This window comes from Narcine bancroftii, chromosome 2, assembly GCF_036971445.1.
Source record: "Narcine bancroftii isolate sNarBan1 chromosome 2, sNarBan1.hap1, whole genome shotgun sequence".
In the NCBI taxonomy this organism is placed as follows: domain Eukaryota; kingdom Metazoa; phylum Chordata; class Chondrichthyes; order Torpediniformes; family Narcinidae; genus Narcine; species Narcine bancroftii.
Window position 1 is genome coordinate 100,273,376 of NC_091470.1, and position 23,703 is coordinate 100,297,078.

Here is a 23,703-nt window from a genome sequence, read left to right on the forward strand (position 1 = left end):
ACCCTCATATTACACTTTTCCGTCTCTCTGCACTTGCTCCCATCCCCCTGCCACATTAGTTTAAACCTTCCCCAACAGCGCTAGCAAACTCCCTAGGACATTGGTCCCAGCCCTGCACAGATGTAGACTGTCCTGTTTGGAATTGGTTCTAGGGCAGATGGGACCAGTACAATGTCTCAAGACTCTGAAACCTTCCCTCTTACACCACTGTTCAAGCCACATATTCATTCTAACCATCCTGCTATTTCTACTCTGGCTAGCTCATGGTACTGGTAATAATCCAGAGATTATTACCCTTGAGGTCCTAAATTTATTTATTTATTAGCTCCCTCTATTAATCTTATAGGGAAAAAAGGGATGAGGTCCAACATCGTTGGTACCAATATGGACCACGACAGCTGGCTGTTCACCTCCCCTTTCAGAATGTCCTGCAGCCACTCTGAGACCTCCTTGACCCTTGCACCCAGGAGGCAACACACCATCCAGGAGTCCTGTTTGCAGCCACTGAAACTCCTGTCTATTTCCCTTACAATGGAATCCAGTAATAAGCCCTTTTGGCCCAATAGTCTGCCATCCAATTTACACTTAATTAACCTACATCCCCAGTACATTTTGAACCGTGGGAAGAAACCGGAGCCCCCAGGGAAAACCCACGCAGACATGGGGAGAACGTACAAACTCCTTGCAGACAGTGCAGGTTCAAACCACAACCTCTGCTGCTAACTGCTACACAAACCGTGCAGTGATGCATTTTGGAACATCAAACCAGAGGCTGAGTACAAGGTTAATGGTGTGGAAGAACAGAGGAACCTGTGAGATCCAAATCCATACATTTAAATATCATTTGGACAGGCAACTTCCCCCATCCCTACCCTTTACATACCACCTTAAGTAATCTCTTATTAACTACAATGCATCTATGGCATCCTAAGAGTGGAAAAAAGGTTGAGAATCTCTGCTTTAGAGGGATATTGGGCAAATGCAGACAAGTTGGTCTAGCTCAGATAATTAAGGAGTAGGTAGATAGTGGCGAACTAGTTCAATAGAACAGAGGAACCTGTGAGGTCCAAATCCATACATCCCTTAAGATTGCTGTACAGGTTGAGAGGATAATTAAGGTTTAGGATATCCCGGGCTTCATTAGCTGGAGGATTGAGTTCAAGAGTCGAAAGGCAGCTTGACAAATCTCTGGTGAGACCACACTTGTGGAGTATTGTGTTCAGTTCTGGTCACCTCATTATAGGAAGGACGTGGAAGATATGGAGAGGGTGCAGAGGAGATTCACCAGGATGTTGGCTGGATTGGAAAACAAGTCTAAGAGGCAAAGTTAGCAGAGCTTGGGTTTTTCTCTTTAGAGTGTAGAAGGATGAGGTGACTTGGAGATCGACAAGATTCTGAGAGGTGTAGATAAGTTAGACGGCTAGCACCTTTTTCCCCAGGAGCAGGAGTAGCAAACACCAGAGGACATCTGTACAAAGTGAAGGGAGGAAAGTTGTGGGTGCCTTGCCAGCATTGGTGGTGGAGGCTAGAATATTAGCATTTAAGAGACTCCTAGAAGGTGTGTGTAGGGTTACATGGTAGGGAGGGGTTTTTTTTTGGTAGGAAGAGTCATGCACCTCATTATGTCCATTCGGGCAACATCCGACTGCATATACGTCCATGGTTCCATAAAGTTATAATAGAGTTCAGAAATCCAATCGGAGAATGGGACGTAGCAGATGTAACCAGATGTAGTGAATGCAACAGCTTCCCGTACGCATGTCTTGTGTATACAAAGTGATTGCGCTGCCAGATGTATTAATAGTACAGTACATATATAACCTATAATCCATAGGTCTCGATAGTTATAATAAACACTGACATTACTGGTTTATGTACTGTACTTTATCGTTATTTTAAAGTGAACTTTCCCTACTTATAAAAGGTTTACTGTACAAGTGTATACATTGACTCGTAGCCATCCGATCTCATGTATTGTGCGTCTCTTGAGTGATGTGGTGTTATCTCTGTTTACAGTATCCCATACAAGTATAATATGGTGTTTATACAACATCCAAAGCACATAACATCCTTTTTCACAGAACATAGTAGATGTTAAGCCATACATGACTATATATATTCGGTCAACATCGAGGGCTGTAGTATTTATTTTTTATGTGGATAAATATTGAACCACGGTATTTACTAAAAAAATTGTCAACTTTAAAAGATGCTCCTGCTTTGAGTTACAGATCACTGGTAGCATATGGACAAGTACCTGAGTTCTCGATATCTTTGGAAAAGCAGAGATGAAGAGTCATGCACACAGCATTAGGTCCAATTTTCTGAAGAAGCAGTTCAATGATTTCTTTGCCATACTTGTCTACAAAAGTTGTGCACCTTTCAGAGAAACTTTCAGGCAGGTGAGTGCAGAACTCATCAAGTACTTTGACAATGGTAGCCTGTAAATGGAGAAGTTTTAATTTGTTACCATTGGTAGCAAACCTGCTACATCCTCAAATGGGCATCGGTGGGAGTCATGTGATGGAGTAGTGGCCAGTAGGGGAACTCCAGCCCTCTCCAGAAAAGTTAAAAAAAGATAGAGAAAAAGCAAAGGCACAAACTTAAAAACCAAAACAAAGTGAAAGTAAAAGTGTGAAGAAAATGGCAGCGAAGAAAGAAAAACCAAAAACAATGGGAAGAAAAGGAAAGACGTCGGAAGAAGGTGAAGGCCTTACCTGTCTGAAGAGGCCCGCCGCGGAGAGAGAGGCCCGCTCCCTCAGGTCAGTGGAAGTCCCGGGCTCAGGACTACAAAAATGGCTCGCAGAGCCGAGTAAAAGTGCGCAACCGCGCATGAAAAAAAGCACACTGACGGGAGGGGGGAGCAGCTGCGGAGTCGATCTCCACAGCTGAGAGAGACACCTGCAACACAGCAGCAGGTGCAGAACACAGACAATAACGACAACAAGAAAGAAGAGGGTAAAAAGAAAACAAGGAAACAACAGATGGTCAACCCAGAGGAAGAAGAAGAACAGAAAGAAGTGGAAGAAGAAGAGAAAAGCAAGACAATGGATGTATCTTTTTTTAAAGAATATATGGAATCAGTGAAAGAATGGCAATTACAAGAATTTGATGAGATAAAAAGAAGAATTAAGAATGCAGAAGAAAGAATGAATAAAATGGAAGTGGCCATATCAGAATTGGCAAAAAGAGTGGAAAATATGGAAAAACGAGAAACATTTGTAGATATGGAAGTAAAAGACTTAAAAGAGAAATTAGAAGAATCTAATAAAAAAGCTAAAGAGGCACAGGAGCTGTTAGCTCAGAAGATAAATATAATAGAAAACTATAATAGAAGAAATAATATAAAGATAGTGGGCCTTAAGGAAGATGAAGAAGGCAAGAATATGAGAGAATTTATAAAAGATTGGATCCCCAGGGTCCTGGGAAGACCAGAATTACAGGAAGAAATGGAAATAGAGAGGGCACATAGAACTTTACCCCGAAACCACAACCGCAGGAAAAACCAAGATCTATTTTAGTAAAATTCTTAAGATATACAAGAGAAAATATATTGGAGAAAGCAATGAAGAAAGTAAGAGAGGACAAAAAGCCACTGGAATATAAAGGTCAAAAAATTTTTTTCTATCCAGACATAAGTTTTGAACTCCTGAAGAAGAGGAAGGAGTTCAATACAGCGAAAACGATCTTATGGAAAAAAGGATATAAATTTATGTTAAGGTACCCAGCGGTACTTAAAATAATTATTCCAGGGCAACAAAACAGACTATTCTCAGATCCAGAGGAAGCAAGGAAATTTGCAGAACAACTACAAAACAAGCAGAGAGATGAAAACATGTAATAAGAGTAAAAATGACCACGATCTATATGTAAGTGTGTAAAGGGGTATATGTGTGTATATATATAGTGTGCTTACATGAATGTATCCATATTTAGAGGAAAATATAGAGTATAGACAAGAATTAATAAGGGAGGGAAATAGAATAGAGGGAATAAGGAGGGAATTAAAAGAGTGACCTTTGTTACATATGAAAATTGAAATCTTTTCTGGGGGGCTGGGTGGGGAGGAGTTACTGTCACTGCAAAATCAGCTGACGTTTGCGAGTGAATTCGCAAATCAAAATGGAGAGGGGAGATGTGGTTGTCCGACAAGGGATAAAGGACAACTCAGGAAGGGGAGGGGAGAATGGGGTTAAAGAAGTTTTAAATAGGAGAATAGGGAAAATGTTTGATGTTTTAGAATTGTTGTCTTATAAAGTGTTCAAAACAAGAAAGCAGAAATGGATAAGAAGGAAAGGTAATGATGGAGAAACAGAAAGGGAAGATAAACAAAGTATAAAATGGCTACGCTGAACTATATGACTTTAAATATTAACAGAATACATAACCAAATTAAAAGGAAGAAACTGCTAAATTTACTGAAAAAAGAAAAAATTGATATAGCATATGTGCAAGAAACACATTTAACTGAATTGGAGCCAAGAAATTAAAGAGAGATTGGGTAGGACACTTAGCAGCGTCGTATAATTCAAAAGCAAGAGGAGTAGCTATATTAATTAGTAAAAATGTGCCAATTAAAATAGAAGAGGAAATAATAGATCCAGCAGGGAGATATGTAATGATAAAATGTCAGATATATTCGGAGTTTTGGAATCTACTCAATGTATATTCACCTAACGAAGAAGATCAAAAGTTTATGCAAGATATTTTTTTTGAAGATAGCAGATATGCAAGGGAACATATTAATAGGAGGGGATTTCAACCTGAATTTGGATTCAAATATGGACAAAACTGGGAAAAAAATTAACAGAAAGAACAAAGTAACCAAATTTATAATTAAATCGATGGAAGAAATGCAACTTTTGGATATATGGAGGAAACAACACCCAAAGGAAAAGGAATATTCATATTACTCGGCTAGACATAAAACATACTCAAGAATAGACCTATTTTTGTTATCAGCTCGTATGCAAGATAGAGTAAGAAAAACAGAATATAAAGCTAGAATATTATCGGACCATTCACCCTTAATATTGACAATAAAGTTAGAGGACATCCCTCCAAAAATGTATAGATGGAGATTAAACTCCATGTTAGTCAAAAGGCAGGATTTTAGAGAATTCATTGAAAGACAAATTAAAATGTATTTTGAAATAAACACAGAATCAGTGAAAGATAAGTTTATACTATGGGATGCAATGAAAGTGTTCATTAGAGGGCAAATAATAAGTTATGTAACCAAGATGAAGAAGAACTATAATCAGGAAACAGCAGTTGGAAAGGGAAATAGTAAATATAGAAAAAGAATTAGCAATGAAGGAAGATACAACTAAAAGAAGAGAATTTGCAGATAAAAAATAAAATATGAAACGCTACAAACATACAAGGTGGAGAAGAATATAATGAAGACAAAACAGAAATATTATGAACTAGGGGAAAAAACGCACAAAATTCTAGCATGGCAGCTTAAGACAGAACAAGCTAAGAAAATGGTATTGGCATCAAGGAAAAAAGACAAACAAATCACATATAATCCAAAGGAGATCAAGGAAAACTTTAGAGAATTCTATGAACAATTATACCAAACTGAAAATGAAGGGAAAGAAGGGAAAATAGATGAATTTCTAACTAAAATTGATCTACCAAAACTACAAATAGAGGAACAAAATAAATTAACAGAACCATTTGAAATAGTAGAAATACAAGAGATAATAAAAAAAATTACCAAATAATAAAACACCAGGAGAGGATGGATTCCCAATAGAATTCTATAAAACATATAAAGATTTATTAATTCCTCCCCTCCTGGAAGTAATCAACCAGATTGATAAAACACAAAGCTTACCAGATTCATGTAAAACAGCAATAATTACAGTAATACTAAAGCAAGGGAAAGATCCACTCGCACCAGCGTCATATAGACCAATATCTTTACTTAACACAGATTATAAGATAATAGCTAAACTATTAACAAACAGATTAGCAGAGTATGTACCGAAAATGGTAAATCTAGACCAAACTGGATTTATTAAAAGACGCACAACAGAGAATATTTGTAAATTTATTAACTTAATTCATGCAGTAGAAGGGAGTAAAGCGCCAACAGTAGCAGTTGCTTTAGACGCAGAGAAGGCCTTTGACAGAGTAGAATGGAATTATTTATTCAAAGTATTGCAAAAATTCAGTTTACCAGAGAAGTATATTAATTGGATTAAAGCATTATATAAGGGACCATTGGCAAAAGTGACAGTAAATGGATATATATCAAAGCAATTTAACTTAAGCAGGTCAACACGACAGGGATGCCCACTATCACCTTTATTGTTCGCGTTAGCTATAGAACCACTAGCAGAATTGATAAGAACAGAAAATAATATAAAAGGGATAAAAATAAAAGACAAGGAATATAAAATCAGTTTATTTGCGGATGATGTTATAGTATATTTAACAGAACCAGAACTATCAATAAAAGAATTATATAAGAAATTGAAGGAATATGGAGAAGTGTCGGGTTACAAGATTAACGTAAATAAAAGTGAAGCAATGCCTATGAATAATGCGGATTTCTCAAAATTTAAGAAGGAATCACCATTCAGATGGCAAATGCAAGCAATAAGATACCTAGGTATACAAATAAATAAAAATCTCGGCCAACTATATAAACTCAATTATTATCCACTAATGAACAAATTACAGGACGATTTAGAGCATTGGAAAGATTTACCACTAACACTAATAGGAAGGATAAACTGTATTAAAATGAACATTTTTCCAAGGATATTATACCTATTTCAGGCATTGCCAATACACTTGACAGAGAAATTCTTCAAGGAGTTAAAGAAAATAATAAAGAAATTTTTTACGGAAAGGGGGGAAACCGAGGATAGCACTAGATAAATTAACAGAATGGTATAAACAAGGAGGCTTACAACTGCCAAACTTAAAAAATTATAGAGCCGCACAATTAAGATACCTATCAGATTTTTTATCAAACAAGGGAAAAGCCAGATTGGACTAGATTAGAATGAGATAAAATAGGGGAAAAGATACCTGAACACATATTATATAAATGGGATGAAAAATTGGTACAACATAGAAGTTCTCCAGTATTACATCATCTACTCAATATTTGGAAGAAGGTTCATGTAGAAAGAAATAAAACAAATGATCAATTACCAAAACTAATATTGACGCAAAATAAGTTACTCCCTTTTACAATAGATAACCTTTCCTTTAGAGAATGGGAGAAAAAAGGGATCAAAAGAATAGAAAATTGTTTTTCAGGAAATAGATTCTTATCCTTTGAACAAATGAAAGATAAATACAATATAACTCAAGATACAGTGCTGGCATATTACCAATTGAGATCCTACTTGAAGGACAAATTAGGAAGCAGTCTGAGTTTACCAGAGGGAAGTAACTTTGAATATGTGATTACAGATACAATGATAATCAAAAGATTTATAACAAATATGTATATTAAATTGCAAGAAAAGGAGAATGAGGAAACAAATGGTAAAACTAAACAAAAATGGGAACAAGATTTAAATATAAAGATAAAAAAGGAAACATGGGAGAAGTTATGTTCTGGAACGATGAGAAATACAATAAATACGAGGTTACGTATGATACAATATAACTGGATACACAGGCTATACATTACACCTCAAAAGTTAAATAAATGGGACCCAACAGTATCTGATAGATGTTTTCGATGTAAAAAAGAAATGGGAACAACAATTCATGCAATCTGGACATGTGAGAAAGTAGAAAAATTTTGGGAAGATCTAAACCAAATATTAAATAAAATTACAGAAAACAATATACCAAAGAATCCAGAGATCTTCCTCCTAAGTAACATAAAAAAACAAAGAATTTGGAATTGATTTGGATGATGCACAAAAAAGATTTAAGATAGCTCTAGCCGTAGCAAAATAATGTATCATGTCAACCTGGAAATCGGAAGATAATTTTAAAATACAACAATGGTGTATAGAAATGAATAAATGTATTCCATTAGAAAAAGTAACATATAGTTTAAGAAATAATATTGAAATATTTGAACAAATATGGGAGCCTTACATGAAACACAATAGCGAAAACCTACCGGGGACATTCACTACCTAAATTAACGAAAGGAGAAGGAAATGAAAAGAATTGACTCAGTGGAATTTCTTGTTTATTTTTATTGAATGACAACATTGTTTGACTGGTTTAATGTATCCTAGATTTTGTACTTTAAATGGACGGGTGGGGGGAGGTAGGGAGGGTGGGATGGGAGGAGGGAGGGGGGAGAAAATGGCACTGTATATATTTGAAAAGGAAAAAGTATGTATCATGGTTAATGTGGTTTATGGTGTGAAAAATAAAAAATTTAAAAAAAAAAAGGGCATCGGTTCCTGCCTTTTTACATGTTGAAAAGCCTGCTATCATCGCACAAACCAATCCTCATTGAGGGGTCAGCATTTGGGAAGAACTTCAAATTCCTGGGCATCAATAACTCTGAAGAGCTGTCCTGGGGCCTCCAGTTTGATGAAATCATGAAGACTCACTAATGGCTATACTTCATGAGGAGCTTAAGAAGATTTGGCACATCACCAAATACTTGCAAGTGACTACAGGTGTACTGTGGATACCATTCTGACTGGTTGCATCACTGTCTGGTATGGAGGTGCTAATGCACAGGATAGAAAATGACTACAGAAGGTTTAGAACTCAGCCAGCGCCATCACGGGCATTAGAATTCACTCCATCAAGAGCATATACAAGGAGAGTCTCAAGAATATAGCCTCAAGGATCCCCACCACCCAGACCATGCCCTCTTCACTCTGCTACCATCAGGAAGGAGGTGCAGGAGCCTGAAGACTAACAGCCAACGGTACAAAAACAGCTTCTTCCCCTCTGTCTTCAGATTTCTGAATGGACAATGAACTACAGACACTACCCCAGTTTTTTTCTTTTCTTGCACTAATTTATTTGTTTAAAAATGTACTTTATAGCAATTTTGCTTCTGTAATGCTGTTACAAGCAATGAATTTCATGACATGTACATGACGATAAATTCTTTTAAAAAAAACTTTAATATTTTCAAAACAAACTTTTACAAAGTTCGTAATATAAAAATGAAAACTACAACTAACCCACCCCCCTCCACCCACCCTCACCAAACTCCACAAGGGAAGCATTAAGAAAATTAAAGAAACATACAACAATTTAGGATATTACTAAACTCGTACATTTCAAATAAGGCGACCACATCTTAACAAAAAAGTCAATTATCATGCAAATTATATGTTATTTTCTCCATATAAATACAAGACCTCAACTCATTGTGCCCAAAGATTTACATTTATCTCAACCTCGTCTTTCCATGAAATCGCAACACATTTACGTGCTACAGCCAATGCTAAATGAAGAAATGCTGTCTGAAACTTATCGAACCCCAAATCCATAAATGGGGCAGTACAACCCAACAAAATTTTTTTGGATCTAACAAAAATTGGATCTTAAACAATTTTTGAATTCCCTAATTTTATGCCAAAATGATTGAACCTTATCACAAAACCAAACTAAATGTAAAAATGTTCCTACACATAATCCACATCTAAAGCACAACTCTGAATTACTAAATCCATATTTTTTCAATTTCTCAGAGGCCAGATACAACTGGTGCAAAAAATTATAATTAATCATACTATTATCTTACATTAAGCAATTTAGTCACATCATCAAAACACATCTCCCAATCGGCCTGATTAATATCACAAATTATTTTCCCATTTAATCCTAGATTTATCTAAATTTATTTTATCCATAGTGTCTTGCAACAACGCATACATCTCAGAAATAAAACCCTTATTTAATGAATGAGAAATCATAAACTCAAATTTTGTTAACTTAGGAATTTTCATTTCTCTTCCAAAATTATCTTTCACTAATGCTCTAATTTGATAATACACAAAAAGAATTTACTGGAATTCCAAATTTCTCTCAAGTTGATAAAACTATAAAAATTTACCCTCTTCAAAACAATCCTGAAATGACTTTATTCCTTTAATCTGCCATTCCCTTAAAAATCTATTATTCAGCGAAAAAGGAATCAATTTATTTTGATATATTGGACCTTGAACCTATATTTTACTTTTTGTACCTATCAATAAATTCCTTTCAAAATCAGTACGTTATATCTTTGTAATGAAACAGAATTCCACTTAAATATAAATTGATGTGAATAAGGTTTAGCAATACCAGCCAATTCTACCCTAGCTCAGCTAAGGGGATACGAAACATCCAGCATACGGTTAATAAGACTTAATTGAGCGGCTTCATAATAATTTTGAAAATAAGGTAATTGTAAACCTCCCAAAGTGTATTTCTAAGTCAATTTATGTATCGCTACTCTGGCTAATTTTCCCTTTCATAAAAATTCTTGTACTACTTTATTTAAATCCTGGAAAAAATTTTTTCGAAAGTAAACAAAGAATCGACTGAAAAAGATACTGAATTTGTGGGCAAATATTCATCTTAATACAATTTACTCAGCCTATTAATGACAAAGGTAGATCCTTCCACTTAATTAAATCAGCTTTAATCTTTCTCATTAATCCTACATAATTTAAATTATACAATGATTGAACATTTACATCAATCATTATACCCAAATACTTAATTTTATCAGTCCAATTAAGTTTAGTAATTTGTCTGCACTGATTGTAATTTGCCTCAGAAATTGGTACTATTGCACTTTTATCTCAATTCACTTTATATCCTGACAATTTACCATATTGTTCTAAACATTCTTGCAAATAAATTAAAGATCATTCCGGATTAGTTAAATATATCAAAACATCATCAGCAAATAATTAATCTTATATTCATCGTCTGCTCTCCTTATAGCTCTAATATTCTCATACTGCCTAATAGCATGACAATAAATTCTGATCAAGATAGAGTGGGAGTGCATAGTGGGGGCCCATGCTGACCCCCAAACATCATAGTATTTTGTTTTCCCCACATTTCCACAACTTCCCTCTCATCCACGCTCACCGATCCTCCCACCATCTCCATGGGGTATTTTTCAACAGCCGAATATCCTGCCAGCCTTCATACAGCAGGTCGTCACTTAACATTGTTGAAACGTTCTTGGAAAGTGCTTCTTCAAGTGTAACAACGTTAAATGAGACCAATTTTTATATTGTGGTAAAATACTGCAATGTAGCAGTAGGTTGGAGGGAATGGACAGAACCAGCATTAACAGCTCCCATCTTGTGACAGCTAGACACAACAGCCTCCTATTTACTGGCATTACCGCCACGAGGTATAATGATTCAGCAGAACCCACAGGTCAACCAAGAAGCCCTGGTCTAATTAACATAGCCACGTCATGAGGTCATTTGCACTTCAGATATCATGACACCAGGTCATGTGTTATGTTTCTATATTAAGACAAACAGCACATCAATGAACGCTTCTACCTGTCTCTGGCTGACAACTTTGGGCATGGTCTCGTTATTCCTAACACTTCAACATGATGGCGTTTGAACATAAATCTTAACTGCCACAACGGTATTTCATTAAAAAAAATTTTTTTTTTCTTTTCAACATTATTTTGAAACGACATTGAATGAAATGATGTTATTCAAGGACTTGCTGTACTTTTGGAATGTGATAGGAAACTAGAGCATCTTGCTGTCACAGAAACCATGCAAACTCCACACAGGCAGCATGGAAGCTCTTCTAGCTTTGTCACTATCACCCCAGGTGGACCCAACCCACAGCTCGTTGAGGCTGGCCTGGCTTTCTACCCTGGATTAGGCTATGAACAGAACTCTTCTTGCACACAGTCCTCAGTCTCAACCTGGTAAAGAGCTACATAGGACACTGCAGCAGAATGTAGACAGGGCCAAATGAACAAGGAGGCAGGGTCCTCAAAGGGCGGGAAAGAACATTAGCATCACCCACAGGAGCTCAAGAAAGTGTAGATAGAATGGGTGAAAGAGGAAGAGAACAGACAAGAAAGTGGGTGGGAGATAGCAAAAGCTCCAGCTTAATGCTTTAGAGACCTTAACGGTTTTCCAAATACAACACAACTTGTTGATCAGGGCACATTAAAGTTTTGTGGATTTCTAGAATTGTCCTTTCTGAAAGTAACTCACCTCAGTTTTTTCTTCTGGAATCACATTCACCAGTTTCGACACTACATACAGGCACAATGCACACTGGGGCATTTGATTGTCAACTCCCTCCTGTTAAAGAGATAAGATAGCATCACAATTATTGTTTATTTTAAAAGTAAAACACAAATGTCTGCAGACAACCGTGGTGGAAGTAAAAGCACGAAATGCTGGAAAAACTCAGCAGGTCAAAGAGTGAACTTTATATAGCAAAGATAAAGATACATCACCAATGATTTGGGCTTGAGCCCTTCAAGGTTTAAACCTTTGTACTCCCAATTTTTATGTATTATTGTTACTTGCCCAGAGGACCCCAAAACCCAGCAGCAATAGATATTCACCAAGACAAATGGTTAAACAATAGTTGCTTTTAATTATCTTTAAACATGAAAATAGAATCAAACTTTAACTGATCTCTATTGACTCACTTAACCCAACTTAACCCCTTCTAATTCTAAGCGCACACACATGTAATGTGTGTGCAAGTTCAGAAAGATTCTTTGGTTCCCAGTCCAATCTTACTTCTCATTCCTCCACATTCACTGGTTGCAGGCAATCGTTATACTGTGCACAGAATTTAACATTTATGAAGTTCACCAGGATTTGGTGCTTAAAAGATAAATGGTTTCCGCTCAGGAAGATTCTTGTCAGTTTTCAGAGAGAAATTTGTTGTTCTAGGACATCCAGAACTGATGTACTTCCATCAGCCACTCCAGTGTCTTGCTGACGAAACAAGCCCCTTCAGGGTTCTCCAGATGATAACCTCTTTCTTTCAGGTCACTATAGAGTTCCTTTTTGTTTCTCTTATTCCAAGTGAAACATTAGACAGGCAGTCCTTTCTTCTTGCATGAACACAAGGGCTTTGACCAGGTTGTCTTACACATGGACTTTCCTTAAACTTGCCAGCTTGTCCTGTTCCAGTCCCAGCTACTTCTGCTGGCTGTAACACTGTAGAATGATCTCTGTCTCTCTCTCTCCCAGAGAAAGCCTGTTTGACTCACTCTAATTAGCTTGCATCTAAAAGGGTCAAGTTCTCTTCCAGACAGCAGCAGATCAGACATGGTCTTTCATCTGTTGCCTTTTGTAAACAACAATCCATTAGTGAAGTCTCTTGAGCACTCTTCAAAGCTCCTGCAAAGGCTGTGGAGCTGATATGTCTAGCATGAAGCAGAGCTCCAGTATTTCAAATAAGATCTGTTTTAAAGTGTTTGTATATGACCTACTCTAACAAACCTTTTCCAATTTATCTCCCAAAAATATATTTATATACTCTGTCACACCTTCCCCCTTTAAAGGAATTTTAATTCCAGAGTTAAAATTCAGTTATAATTAAATCATCTTTAAAATTACTCAAGAGATAACAATACAGAATATATAACATGTTAAAATAAAGTAACCCAATGTTGAAAGTATTTCTATACATGATCAATTTTAACATCTTGACAAACAATCTGCTATCACATTATTTGTACCTCTGATTTGATTAATTTGAAGATTATATTCTTGTAATATTAAACTCCAGTTTAGGAATCATCTGTTTTTATTCTTAATTTTGTTCAAAAACACCAGAGGATTATGGTCAGTAAATATCACAATTGGTTCATGAGGTACTGAGATATAAATCAAAATTATGCAGAAGAAATATTATAGATAATAGTTCTTTCTCAATAGTGGAATATTTCCTTTGATCAACATTGGATTGAAAAGTAGGCAACTGGATGGTCAATTTCATTTTTTTTTTTGCAATAAAACTGCACATGCTGCTCCCTCATGGGCATCCACTGCTAAAGAAAATGGTCTGTCAAAATCAGGAGATTTTAAACACAGGGCAATGGCATAGCATCTCCTTTAAATTTTCCAAAGCGGCCTAACAAACTTTAGTCCACACAAATTTCTCCTCTTTCTTTAAAAGGTTGGTTAAAGGAAGAGCAACCTCAGCAAACTTTCCTATAATATCCTGCCATTGCCAAAAACCTTCAGTGCTTTCTTGCTATTGGGAATAGGAAACTCAGAAATTGCATTCACCTTAGCTTGAATAGGTGCAACTTTGCCATGACCAACTACATGACCTAAGTACGTACAGTGACATTTGCAAATTGACTTTTTGCTAAATTAACAGTCAAGTTTGCTTTGGATAATCTTGCAATTGGTCCAGTTCCCTTAGACGTTCTTCCCATGTGTCACATTTTGTGACCAAGTCATCAATATAAGCATCTGTATGTGTTAACCCTTGGATTACCAAATTAATCATCCTTTGGAATGCTGCAGGGGCATTTTTCATGCCAAAAGGTAACACATTATACTCATATGAACCGGATGGAGTTACAAAAGACTAAATATTCTTTCCTCTCTCAGTTAGAGGCACACACCAGTAAACCTTCAACAAATCCAACTTAGTAAGAAATTTAGCTTCCACAATTTTATCAATACAGTCATCTATTCTCAGAATAGGATAAGCATTTGTTTTAGTTACTGAATTAACCTTCCTGTAATCTGTACAGAACCTAACAGTTCCATCTGGTTTCGGTACCAGAATACAAGGAGAACTCCAAGCTGAGTTTGAAGGTCTAACAATATAATTTCTCAACATATATTCCACCTCCTGATCCATGATTTAACTCCTCTGAATGTTTATTCTATATGGGTGTTTTATGGGACTTGTTTCTCCCACATCTACATAATGATAAATCTCTGATGTTCTTTTTGGAACATCAGGGAACAAATTTGTATATTTCAAAATTAATTCTTTCAACTGCATCTGTTCTTGTGACTTAAGATGGCCTAACCTTTCCTCCAATTTTCCAATTGCTGAGTTAGACAGGCACACAGGAACCATGGTTACCCTCACAAGATTCTGTTTCCACAATCTTTTGATCCATAACTTCCTCAACCCTGTCAACAGCTAACATCTCAGATACAGATGGTTCCCCACTACCTTTTTCCTCATAAGGTTTCAACATATTTATGTGACAAACCTGAGTTTTATTCCTTCAATCTGGAGTGTTAACAACTATAGAGTTAACATCATTCAGTTTTGATTTAACTACGTATGGTTGTGAAAATCTAGCTCTCAAACGATTGTCATGTGTTGGAAACAAAAATCAAAACTTTACTTCTTGTCTTAAAATTCCTCACGAGCTTTACTGTCAAATAAATGCTTCTTTTTACCCTGAGCCATTTCTAAATTCTCTTGAGCCAAATTCCATACTTTTTGTAACCTATCTTGCTCCTATTTTGTTGTGCGAATAATGAGGATACCCCAGTAAATAGTTCAAAACATTCAGTTACTTTTGGACAATGAACAAAAACATCATTTATTAGGTTATACTCAGCTCCTCTGGCCGAGGTTAAAAAAAAAACACCAAGAGGAGGTCTAAGATCCACACGGTCAGATACCCATTGCAACAGCATTAGTAACAGTGACCAGTAATTGCAAAAGCTTATCTGTTTTCCTAACATCTGCAGGAAAAGGAAACAGTGGTCAGATTCACATCAACATGGTTGACCTCTCACTGGTGTCCAACTCAATGAAGGAGCAGCAACAAATTTTGGGTTTGCCAGCGATACCAACATCTCACAATGGGTACATGATAAATAATAGTATATGAAAGCACCAAGCGACAATAAATTTATTGCATATATATTATACACAAGCACCATAAATTCTTACTTTTGCATCTGAACAGGTACTTTACAAAGGACAAAAACTATAAAAATATACTCAATTAAATTGAAAGAGACAATAAATCAAAGATATATTCAGTTATCAGAGTGAAACAAAGGTTACTCTGCAGGTGTGTTGTTGTGGCAGTCCCTGATTAGTGGCTTCGATGTCAGAGCAACTGGGCACAGGCTGGGAGATCACTTTACTGAGCACCTCAGCTCTGTCTACCTCAGTAGCGTGAATCTTCCAGTGGCCACCCATTTCAATTCACGGTCCCATTTCCCCTTGCTGACGTGCCTGTCCATTGGTCTTGTCCACTGCCAGACTGAGACCACCTGCAAACTGGAGGAACCACTTAATCTTCTGTCTGGGTACCCTCCTACTGGATGGCATCAACATAACCCCCTCCCCCCCAGCTCTGCTTCTGTCTCCATTTACAAAAAAAATATAAATTCTCCCCTCTCCACTTATCTAATTAACACCTTTTGTTGGACTGGACTTCCCTGACTGTTTTCAGATGCCTTCCAGTGTTGTGGCTTGTACCTTGAAGCAGGCCAGAAATGTCAGTAATACATCTTTACCTCCTAAGGACCACTGCAAGACCGGCTGAGTTCCTCCAGCATTTCTGGGTGTTTTTATTACAATCACAGAGTCTGCAGAATTTTGTTTCACTCCCCTGATGAGTGTAATACAGTGAGGTTCAAGAACCTGATAGCAGTTGGAAAGAAACTGGTCTTGACCATAGAGATGAAGCAAGAAAGTTTGCAGATGCTGTGACACACAGATGCTGGAGAAACTCAGGAGGTCTCGCAGCGTCCAGAGGAGGTAAAGATATATTACCGACGTTTCAGGCCTGAGCCATTCTGAACAGCTAACAATCATTGCAGAGGATCACCAAGTAGAACGTGTTATTTGGGTGACCTTCAGAAGACTAGGAGAGAAAGTGGGTCTTTATTAGATGTATATGCATTCTGTGACTGTCATTCTTCGCTTCTCCATCATGGCTAATTAGCCAGGACTAGTAGCAGCCCAGATTATTTTTCAAATCCAAGGTGCAGAGTTTGAAAACAAAACATTTATTCCTCCATTGGAAATGCTTGATCCCGTCCCTCCTGCTTCCATTCGAGGGCTATCCGATATGTTTAACTTTCGGGTTGGGGGGGGGGGGGGAAAAGAAAAAAAACAGATGCTCTACCAATGAAACTAGTTGGAATTTTTTTTTTTAAATTTATGGGGTCCTTTTATCAGCTATTTTCATAATTTATATGATTAGATATTGTTTTGTTATTTTAGACTCTTTATATGGTAGTAAATTTTATACATCTACCAACAACTTTGGAAGGGAAGGGGGTAGATTTTGTAGAATGGCAATTTTTTTGGTCTTTTTCAATTAGCCATTTTTAAGTGTAATATACTTTTTCTTTTAGTCTGTTTGTTATAAAGTACATTGTTTATATATAAACGTTTTTTGCTACACTACCTTGTTACAAGCCCAGCGGACCCTAAAACCCAGCAGCAATAGATATTCACCAAGACAAATGGTTACTTAAGCAAAAGTCACTTTTAATTATCTTTAAACATGAAAACAGGATTAAACTTTAGCTTATCACTATCAACTTCACTAACCTAACTTAACCCCCTTCTAATCTAAGTGCACGTGTGTGTAATGTGTGTGTAGGTTCAGAAAAGTTCTCATTCCTCCAAGTTTACTGGTTGCAGGCAATTCTTATACTGTGCACAGAATTTAACATTTATTAATCTTCACCAGGCTTTGGTGCTAGAAAGGTAAATGGTTACCGCTCAGAAAGGTTCTTGTCAGTTTTCAGTGAGAGATTTGTTGTTCGTTGGACCCACAATGGATTCCTTGTAACCAGCCACTTCAGTATCTTGCTGAAGAAACTTGCCCCATCAGGGTTCTCCAAATGATAACTTCTTTCTTTCAGGTCACCAGAGTTCCTTTTAGTTTCTCTTATTTCAAATGAAAAATTAGACAGCCAGTCCTCTCCTCTTATATGGACCACAGGGCTGAACGAAGCACTCCCAACCAGTCTTCTAAATGGGGTTTTTCCTCAAGCTTGCCAGCTTGTCCTGTTCCAGTCCCAGCTGCTGCTATTGACTGTAAAACTGAAGTACTGATCTCTCTCCACTCCTCTCTCTCTCTGAGAGAAGGCCTGTTTTACTCTCTCTGCGCTTACAAAACAACATGCCCCTCTTAAAACATTGTTCCACTCCAGACAGCCAGCGGCTACGATGTGTTCTTTCATCTGTTGCCTTTTAGTAAACAACAATCCATTAGTGAAGTCTCTTGGGTGCTCTCCAAAACTTTTGGAAAGGCTCTTGGCACTGGCCTGTCCAGCATGAGAAGAGCTCCAGTGTTTTAAATAAGATCTATTTTAAAGTGTGACCTACACTTAAAAACATGCCCCAATTTATCTCCCAAAAGCATATCTATATACAATACAAACACCACATAATGTCATAACCTGTATATTCTTTTTTCTATTTATTTATTATTATTTTTTTAAAATATGCCTACTCTAATGGATTTTACTTATTAGTGAAAGTAAAAATATTGAAAAAGAACAAAAAGGAAATGCTTGATCCCCTCCCACTCCACACCTTTCCACCCCAGGAAAGGTGAAGTATGTAGCCAGTGGATTGATCTTACCTGGTGATTTTCCTGGCTGACAGGAAAAACCGGAGATGAGAGGTGGTGGGTGAGGCTTGGTTCATCCTGAGGGATGGCATTGGACAGTGCTTCTTGTTTATCAACTGGCTGCTCAGGTTTGCAAATGCTCAGAAAAGCACACAGCACTTCAGGTCTCTGTTGGTGGGGGGGGTGGGAGAAGAGAAACAGAATGTAAAAGCACACTGCTCCAAGTGGACCAGGAGTTTCTCAACTTCGCTGGCTGATCCATGAATAGCAAGTTTGCGTTCTGCAAGTTGTTTGCAGTTTTGAAAACTAAAACAGGGAGATTTGTCACTTTGCAAGGGTTTACATCCCAGTTAGCCTCCTTTTTTGATTGTCAGGAGCTTACTGTAAATATGCATGTATAATGCAAAACATTTTGTACCAAAATTCAAGCTCAAAGTGGGGGGGGGGGTCGTATTATACATGCATATTTACGGCAGCGCAAATCGGGCGGGCGAGGGGGGGGGAGAGAAACGGCAGCGCAAATTGGGCAGGCGAGGGGAGGGTCATATTATTCATGGGGGTAAAATTTTTCTCCCTTTAAAATTGGGGGGGTGGCTAGCATTATACTCAAAATGCATTATACACGCATATTATTGGTACATGGATTTAAAGTGGCCTAGGAATTGTATGCAATTGTAATTTAAAAAACCACTGCTTAAAGACACTCTTCCTTTACATTCACATTTTCATTTGCTTTTAAAATCATTGTAGCAAAAATCCCATCGAAAAAACATTATACTTAACAATTAAAAATTAAAACTGGAACGATAAGGTCTGAGTAGAAATAATGCTGGAGAAACTCAGCAAGGCACAGTGTGCTCTACAGAGCAAAGAAAGATACTGGACCAACGTTTTGGGTAGGGAAAAAGTTTTGGTCGGCGTCCAAAAAAGGTAGAGATGGAGCAGGAGGGGTGGGTAGGGAAAAGTTTTGGTTGGCGTCCAAAAAAGGTAGAGATGGAGCAGGAGGGGTGGGTAGGGAAAAGTTTTGGTTGGCATCCAAAAAAGGTAGAGATGGAGCAGGAGGGATGCGTAGGGAAAAGTTTTGGTTGGCGTCCAAAAAAGGTAGAGATGGAGCAGGAGGGGTGGTGGTGGAGAAAGGAGCATGGTTGCAAAGGCAGGATGTAATAGGTGGATAAGGCAGGGTGGCCGCAGCTTCCAACACCGACTCTCGCCACATGCTTCCCGCAAGGATAACAGCAGAGTTTCTCCAGCACTTTTGTGCATTGCAAACATTTGAAGCATCCAAGGAATTCAATTTAGGAACAGATGCCCATTTCATTTTGGTGTGGACATAAGCGATGGGGAGCAAGGAAAAGCGGCCAGATGTTATTTAATTGCAATCACAAGATAACCATTAAGCAAAAAAAAAAAAAAAAATTAGGTTTAAAGAACTGCTTGATGCAACAGGAACACAAGAGTCCAACTCAAAGACCAGCAGTTCAGTTCAGAATTTAAAGAAGCATTTAAAACTAAAACAGCTTTAAGATCCATTTTCATCCAATATAGCAACAATAAACATGGAATTGAAGGTTATGGGTAGCTGCTGGCCACATAGAGTTAGGCTTGGGCACCTGATCTCATTCCCACAAACTGGACTGCATCCTCCATGGTTACTTACCAGCTGATGCATGATGAGTTGAAATAGATGGTTAAAATAAACGTCAACATACTGGTCACACTGGTCTGTGATAAAGTTTGATGATATCAGTGAACAGACTTTGATGAAAATATTTTTAATGCAATTCTGCAAAATAGATAGAAATGCAGTGTCTATCAAACACGGGACACACAAGCAGTGCACAATGAGAACTACGGTGCCAAATTGACTAACTCCAATCTCAGGACAGATCAATCTGCCAGTGCAGAATTCCCATGCGCCTTTCTCTCTCTCCAGAACTCCAGAAGAGCACCCCCGACCAAGTCCAGAAACCTTTGGGGTGCAGAATTGCTAGAGAGCAGTTTTAGACCAAGCACAAGTGCCACTTAACCAGTCAAACAAAATCTAGAGCCGAGCTTCTCCTGTCTGGCCTGGCTCAAAAGGTCATTTGGAAGAAGGTGGAACAAATCCTGCCCCTCACTCACTGGTTTCATGGCATTCCAAGTGCCGAAACATCAAGCTATCCTCTCGAGGAGGATGAGCAGAAGTTAAAATTGTAACAGGACAAGCCCTTTTCAAGCAAGTTACACTTGAGGAGTGATACCCCCAACAAAGCAATAGGTTTGGGGACAAAGGGTAGGGTGGAGATGTTTGTCTTCAGGGGCTGTGACCAACCCTGAACCAAAGGTTAAACGCAATATTTGCACATGGTGTCCTAGCAATGAATGAGATTTTTCCCACTACCCCCATTCTTCCTGAAGGCAGCATGAAACCTAGAAAGACTACGCATTAACTAACCCTCAACAGATTCACATTTAAAGAGCTCCACCACGATACTGCATCTATTGGTGCAGAAAGGGCCTTTGTTGTCCACTTGAACACCTAGCACCCACTGAGAGCCAGCATTAGTTTGGATTGCCCATCTACTGTAGCACCCTCTTTAATGAGGTGACAGGAACTCATGGAGTTTGGCTGGATATCTTAAATGACTGCTCTTCACCAATGTGTCCAGCCAAAATCCTGGCCGCCTTCCGTGCTCACCATATTCAGTCCCCAAGTGAACCACTGGTGTCATTAGAGAGGGAGGTACCTTCACACGTTGTTGTTTTATCATTCTTTCAATTATCCTGAAAATTTGCTTGCACAATTCACAAAGTTGAGCTTCCTAAAAAAAAAAAGAAAAGTGATTATGAATCCTGGCACCTTGCAGAAAGTCAACGTGTTTGGCATGCAGCTTTATCAAAGACTTCGGAGAGATCAGATCATCTCCACTTGCTCCCACCTCTCTTGCCTGGATAAGAGTTACCATGCTCAAAGGTTTCCTCAGAGACCACGGTAAATGCGGAGAAACTCTGATTATGACATAAGTAGAGCCTAATTGGAGCCTTCCAGTCTCAATATTGAATGCTCCAACTTTAGGTAACTCATTCTATCATTTTGGATAGTTTTCTCTTTACTCATTAGTATCATCTTAATAACATGCAACAGGGAAGATAAAGATCAGATGCTACCAGACCAACTCATTTGGTCTTGCTCTATGAGAGCCATTCCCTTTGGTCTACCCAACTGTTGACCCAACTTCTCTCCTACTGAAAACTTGGCATATTTTATTTCTTCTGAAAAATGATCTCAGACCTCAAACATTAACTTCTCTCCACAGATGCTGCTTCACCTGCCAAGTGTTTTGAACATTTCCCCCCCTCACCCTGATTTCCAGCATCTACATTAAAAAAATTATTTCAAACATGCCAGCATGTAATCTCACAGCGGGCCAATTCCAACCAATGGGTTTAAGTTTTGAACAGCAAGGAGTCACGTGATGGAGTAGTGGCCGGACGGTGAACTCCAGCCCTCTCCAGAAAAGTCGGAAAAAACAAAGGAAAACACAAAGGCACAAAAAAATTAAAGAAAAGTGAGTATAAAAGTGGAAAGAAGATGGCAACGAAAAAAGAAAAATCAAAATCAACGGTAAGAAGAGAGGAAGAGAAGACAACGGAAGAAGGAGAAGGCCTTACCTGTTCGAAGAGGTCCGCGGTGGAGAGAGAAACCCGCTCCCTCAGGTCGGTAGAAAGTGGACTACAAAAATGGCTCGCTGAGCCGAGTAAAAGTGTGCAACCGCGCATGCGCGAGGAGTCACGCATGCGCGATGCGCATGCAAAAAAACACACCGACAGCAGGGGTGTCCAGCTGGGGAGTCGATCTCCACAGCCGGCAATGACAGCTGCAGAACACCTGCAGCAAGAGGAGAACATAGAAGACAACGAAAACAAGAAAGAGAAGAAAAGGGCAACAAAGAAACAACAGATGGCCAACCTAGAGGAAGAAGAAGAGGAAGAGGAAGAGTACAGTGAAATGGAAGAAGGGAAAGGCAAGACAATGGATATACTTTCTCTTATTAAAGAATACATGGAGTCATTTAAAGAATGGCAAGCGCAAGAATTTAATGATTTAAGAAGAAGAATAAACAATACAGAAGAGAAAATGAATAAAATAGATATGACCTTAACAGAAATGGGAAAGAGAATGGACAAGATGGAAGAGCGGGAAGCAGCAGTAGAAATGGAGGTAGAGGACTTAAAAAAGAAATTAGAGGAATCTAATAAAAAAGTTATAGAGACACAAGAACTGTTAGCTCAGAAAATAGATATAATGGAAAATTATAACAGAAGAAATAACATAAAGATAGTGGGCCTTAAGGAAGATGAAGAAGGCAAGAATATGAGAGAGTTTATAAAAGATTGGATCCCCAGGATCCTAGGATGTCCAGAACTACAGCAAGAAATGGAAATAGAAAGGGCACATAGAGCATTGGCCTTTAAACCACAACCACAACAAAAGCCAAGATCTATTTTAGTAAAATTCCTAAGATATACTACAAGAGAAAAGGTACTGGAGAAGACAATGCAAAAAGTAAGAGAGGGCAACAAGCCACTGGAGTACAAAGGGCAAAAAAATCTTCATTTATCCAGATATAAGTTTTGAACTCCTGAAGAGAAAGGAGTTCAATACAGCAAAGGCGATTTTATGGAAGAAAGGGTATAAATTTATACTAAAGCATCCAGCGGTATTGAAAATATTTATTCCAGGAGAACAAAACAGACTATTCTCGGATCCAGAGGAAGCACGAAAATTTGCAGAACAATTACAAAATAGACTGAGGGATGAAGACATGTAACAAGAGTACAAAAGACTGCGAACTAAAAAGACACAAGTTTTGAACTCCTGAAGAAGAGAAAGGAGTTCAATACATCGAAAACGATCTTATGGAAAAAAATATTCTCGGATCCAGAGGAAGCAAGGAAATTTGCAGAACTACAAAACAACCAGAGAGATGAAGATATGTAATAAGAGTAAAAATGACCACGATTTATATGTATGTGGGTAAAGAGGTATATGTGTGTATATGTATAATGTGCATACATGAATGTATCCATATTTAGAGGAAAATATAGATAGTATAGACAAGAATTAATAAGGGAAGGAAATGGAATAGAGGGAATAAGGAGGGAACTAAAAGAGTGACCTTTGTGACATATGAAAAGTGAAATCTTTTCTGGGGGGGCTGGGTGGGGAG

The 23,703-nt window shown here is 37.9% G+C and overlaps 1 protein-coding gene across 1 annotated transcript in view; it reads right to left on the reverse strand.

The window, feature by feature from the left end:
• Nucleotides 1-23,703, reverse strand: part of LOC138754001 (prosaposin-like) — a 47,020-nt gene that overhangs the window by 9,455 nt on the left and 13,862 nt on the right. Inside the window, exons 3-7 of the mRNA XM_069917704.1 lie at nucleotides 21,220-21,294; nucleotides 20,151-20,276; nucleotides 18,506-18,661; nucleotides 12,156-12,245; nucleotides 2,258-2,441 (exon numbers count right to left, since the gene is read on the reverse strand). Coding sequence (XP_069773805.1) covers nucleotides 2,258-2,441; nucleotides 12,156-12,245; nucleotides 18,506-18,661; nucleotides 20,151-20,276; nucleotides 21,220-21,294 — 631 coding nt within the window. The remainder of the gene's footprint in view (nucleotides 1-2,257; nucleotides 2,442-12,155; nucleotides 12,246-18,505; nucleotides 18,662-20,150; nucleotides 20,277-21,219; nucleotides 21,295-23,703) is intronic.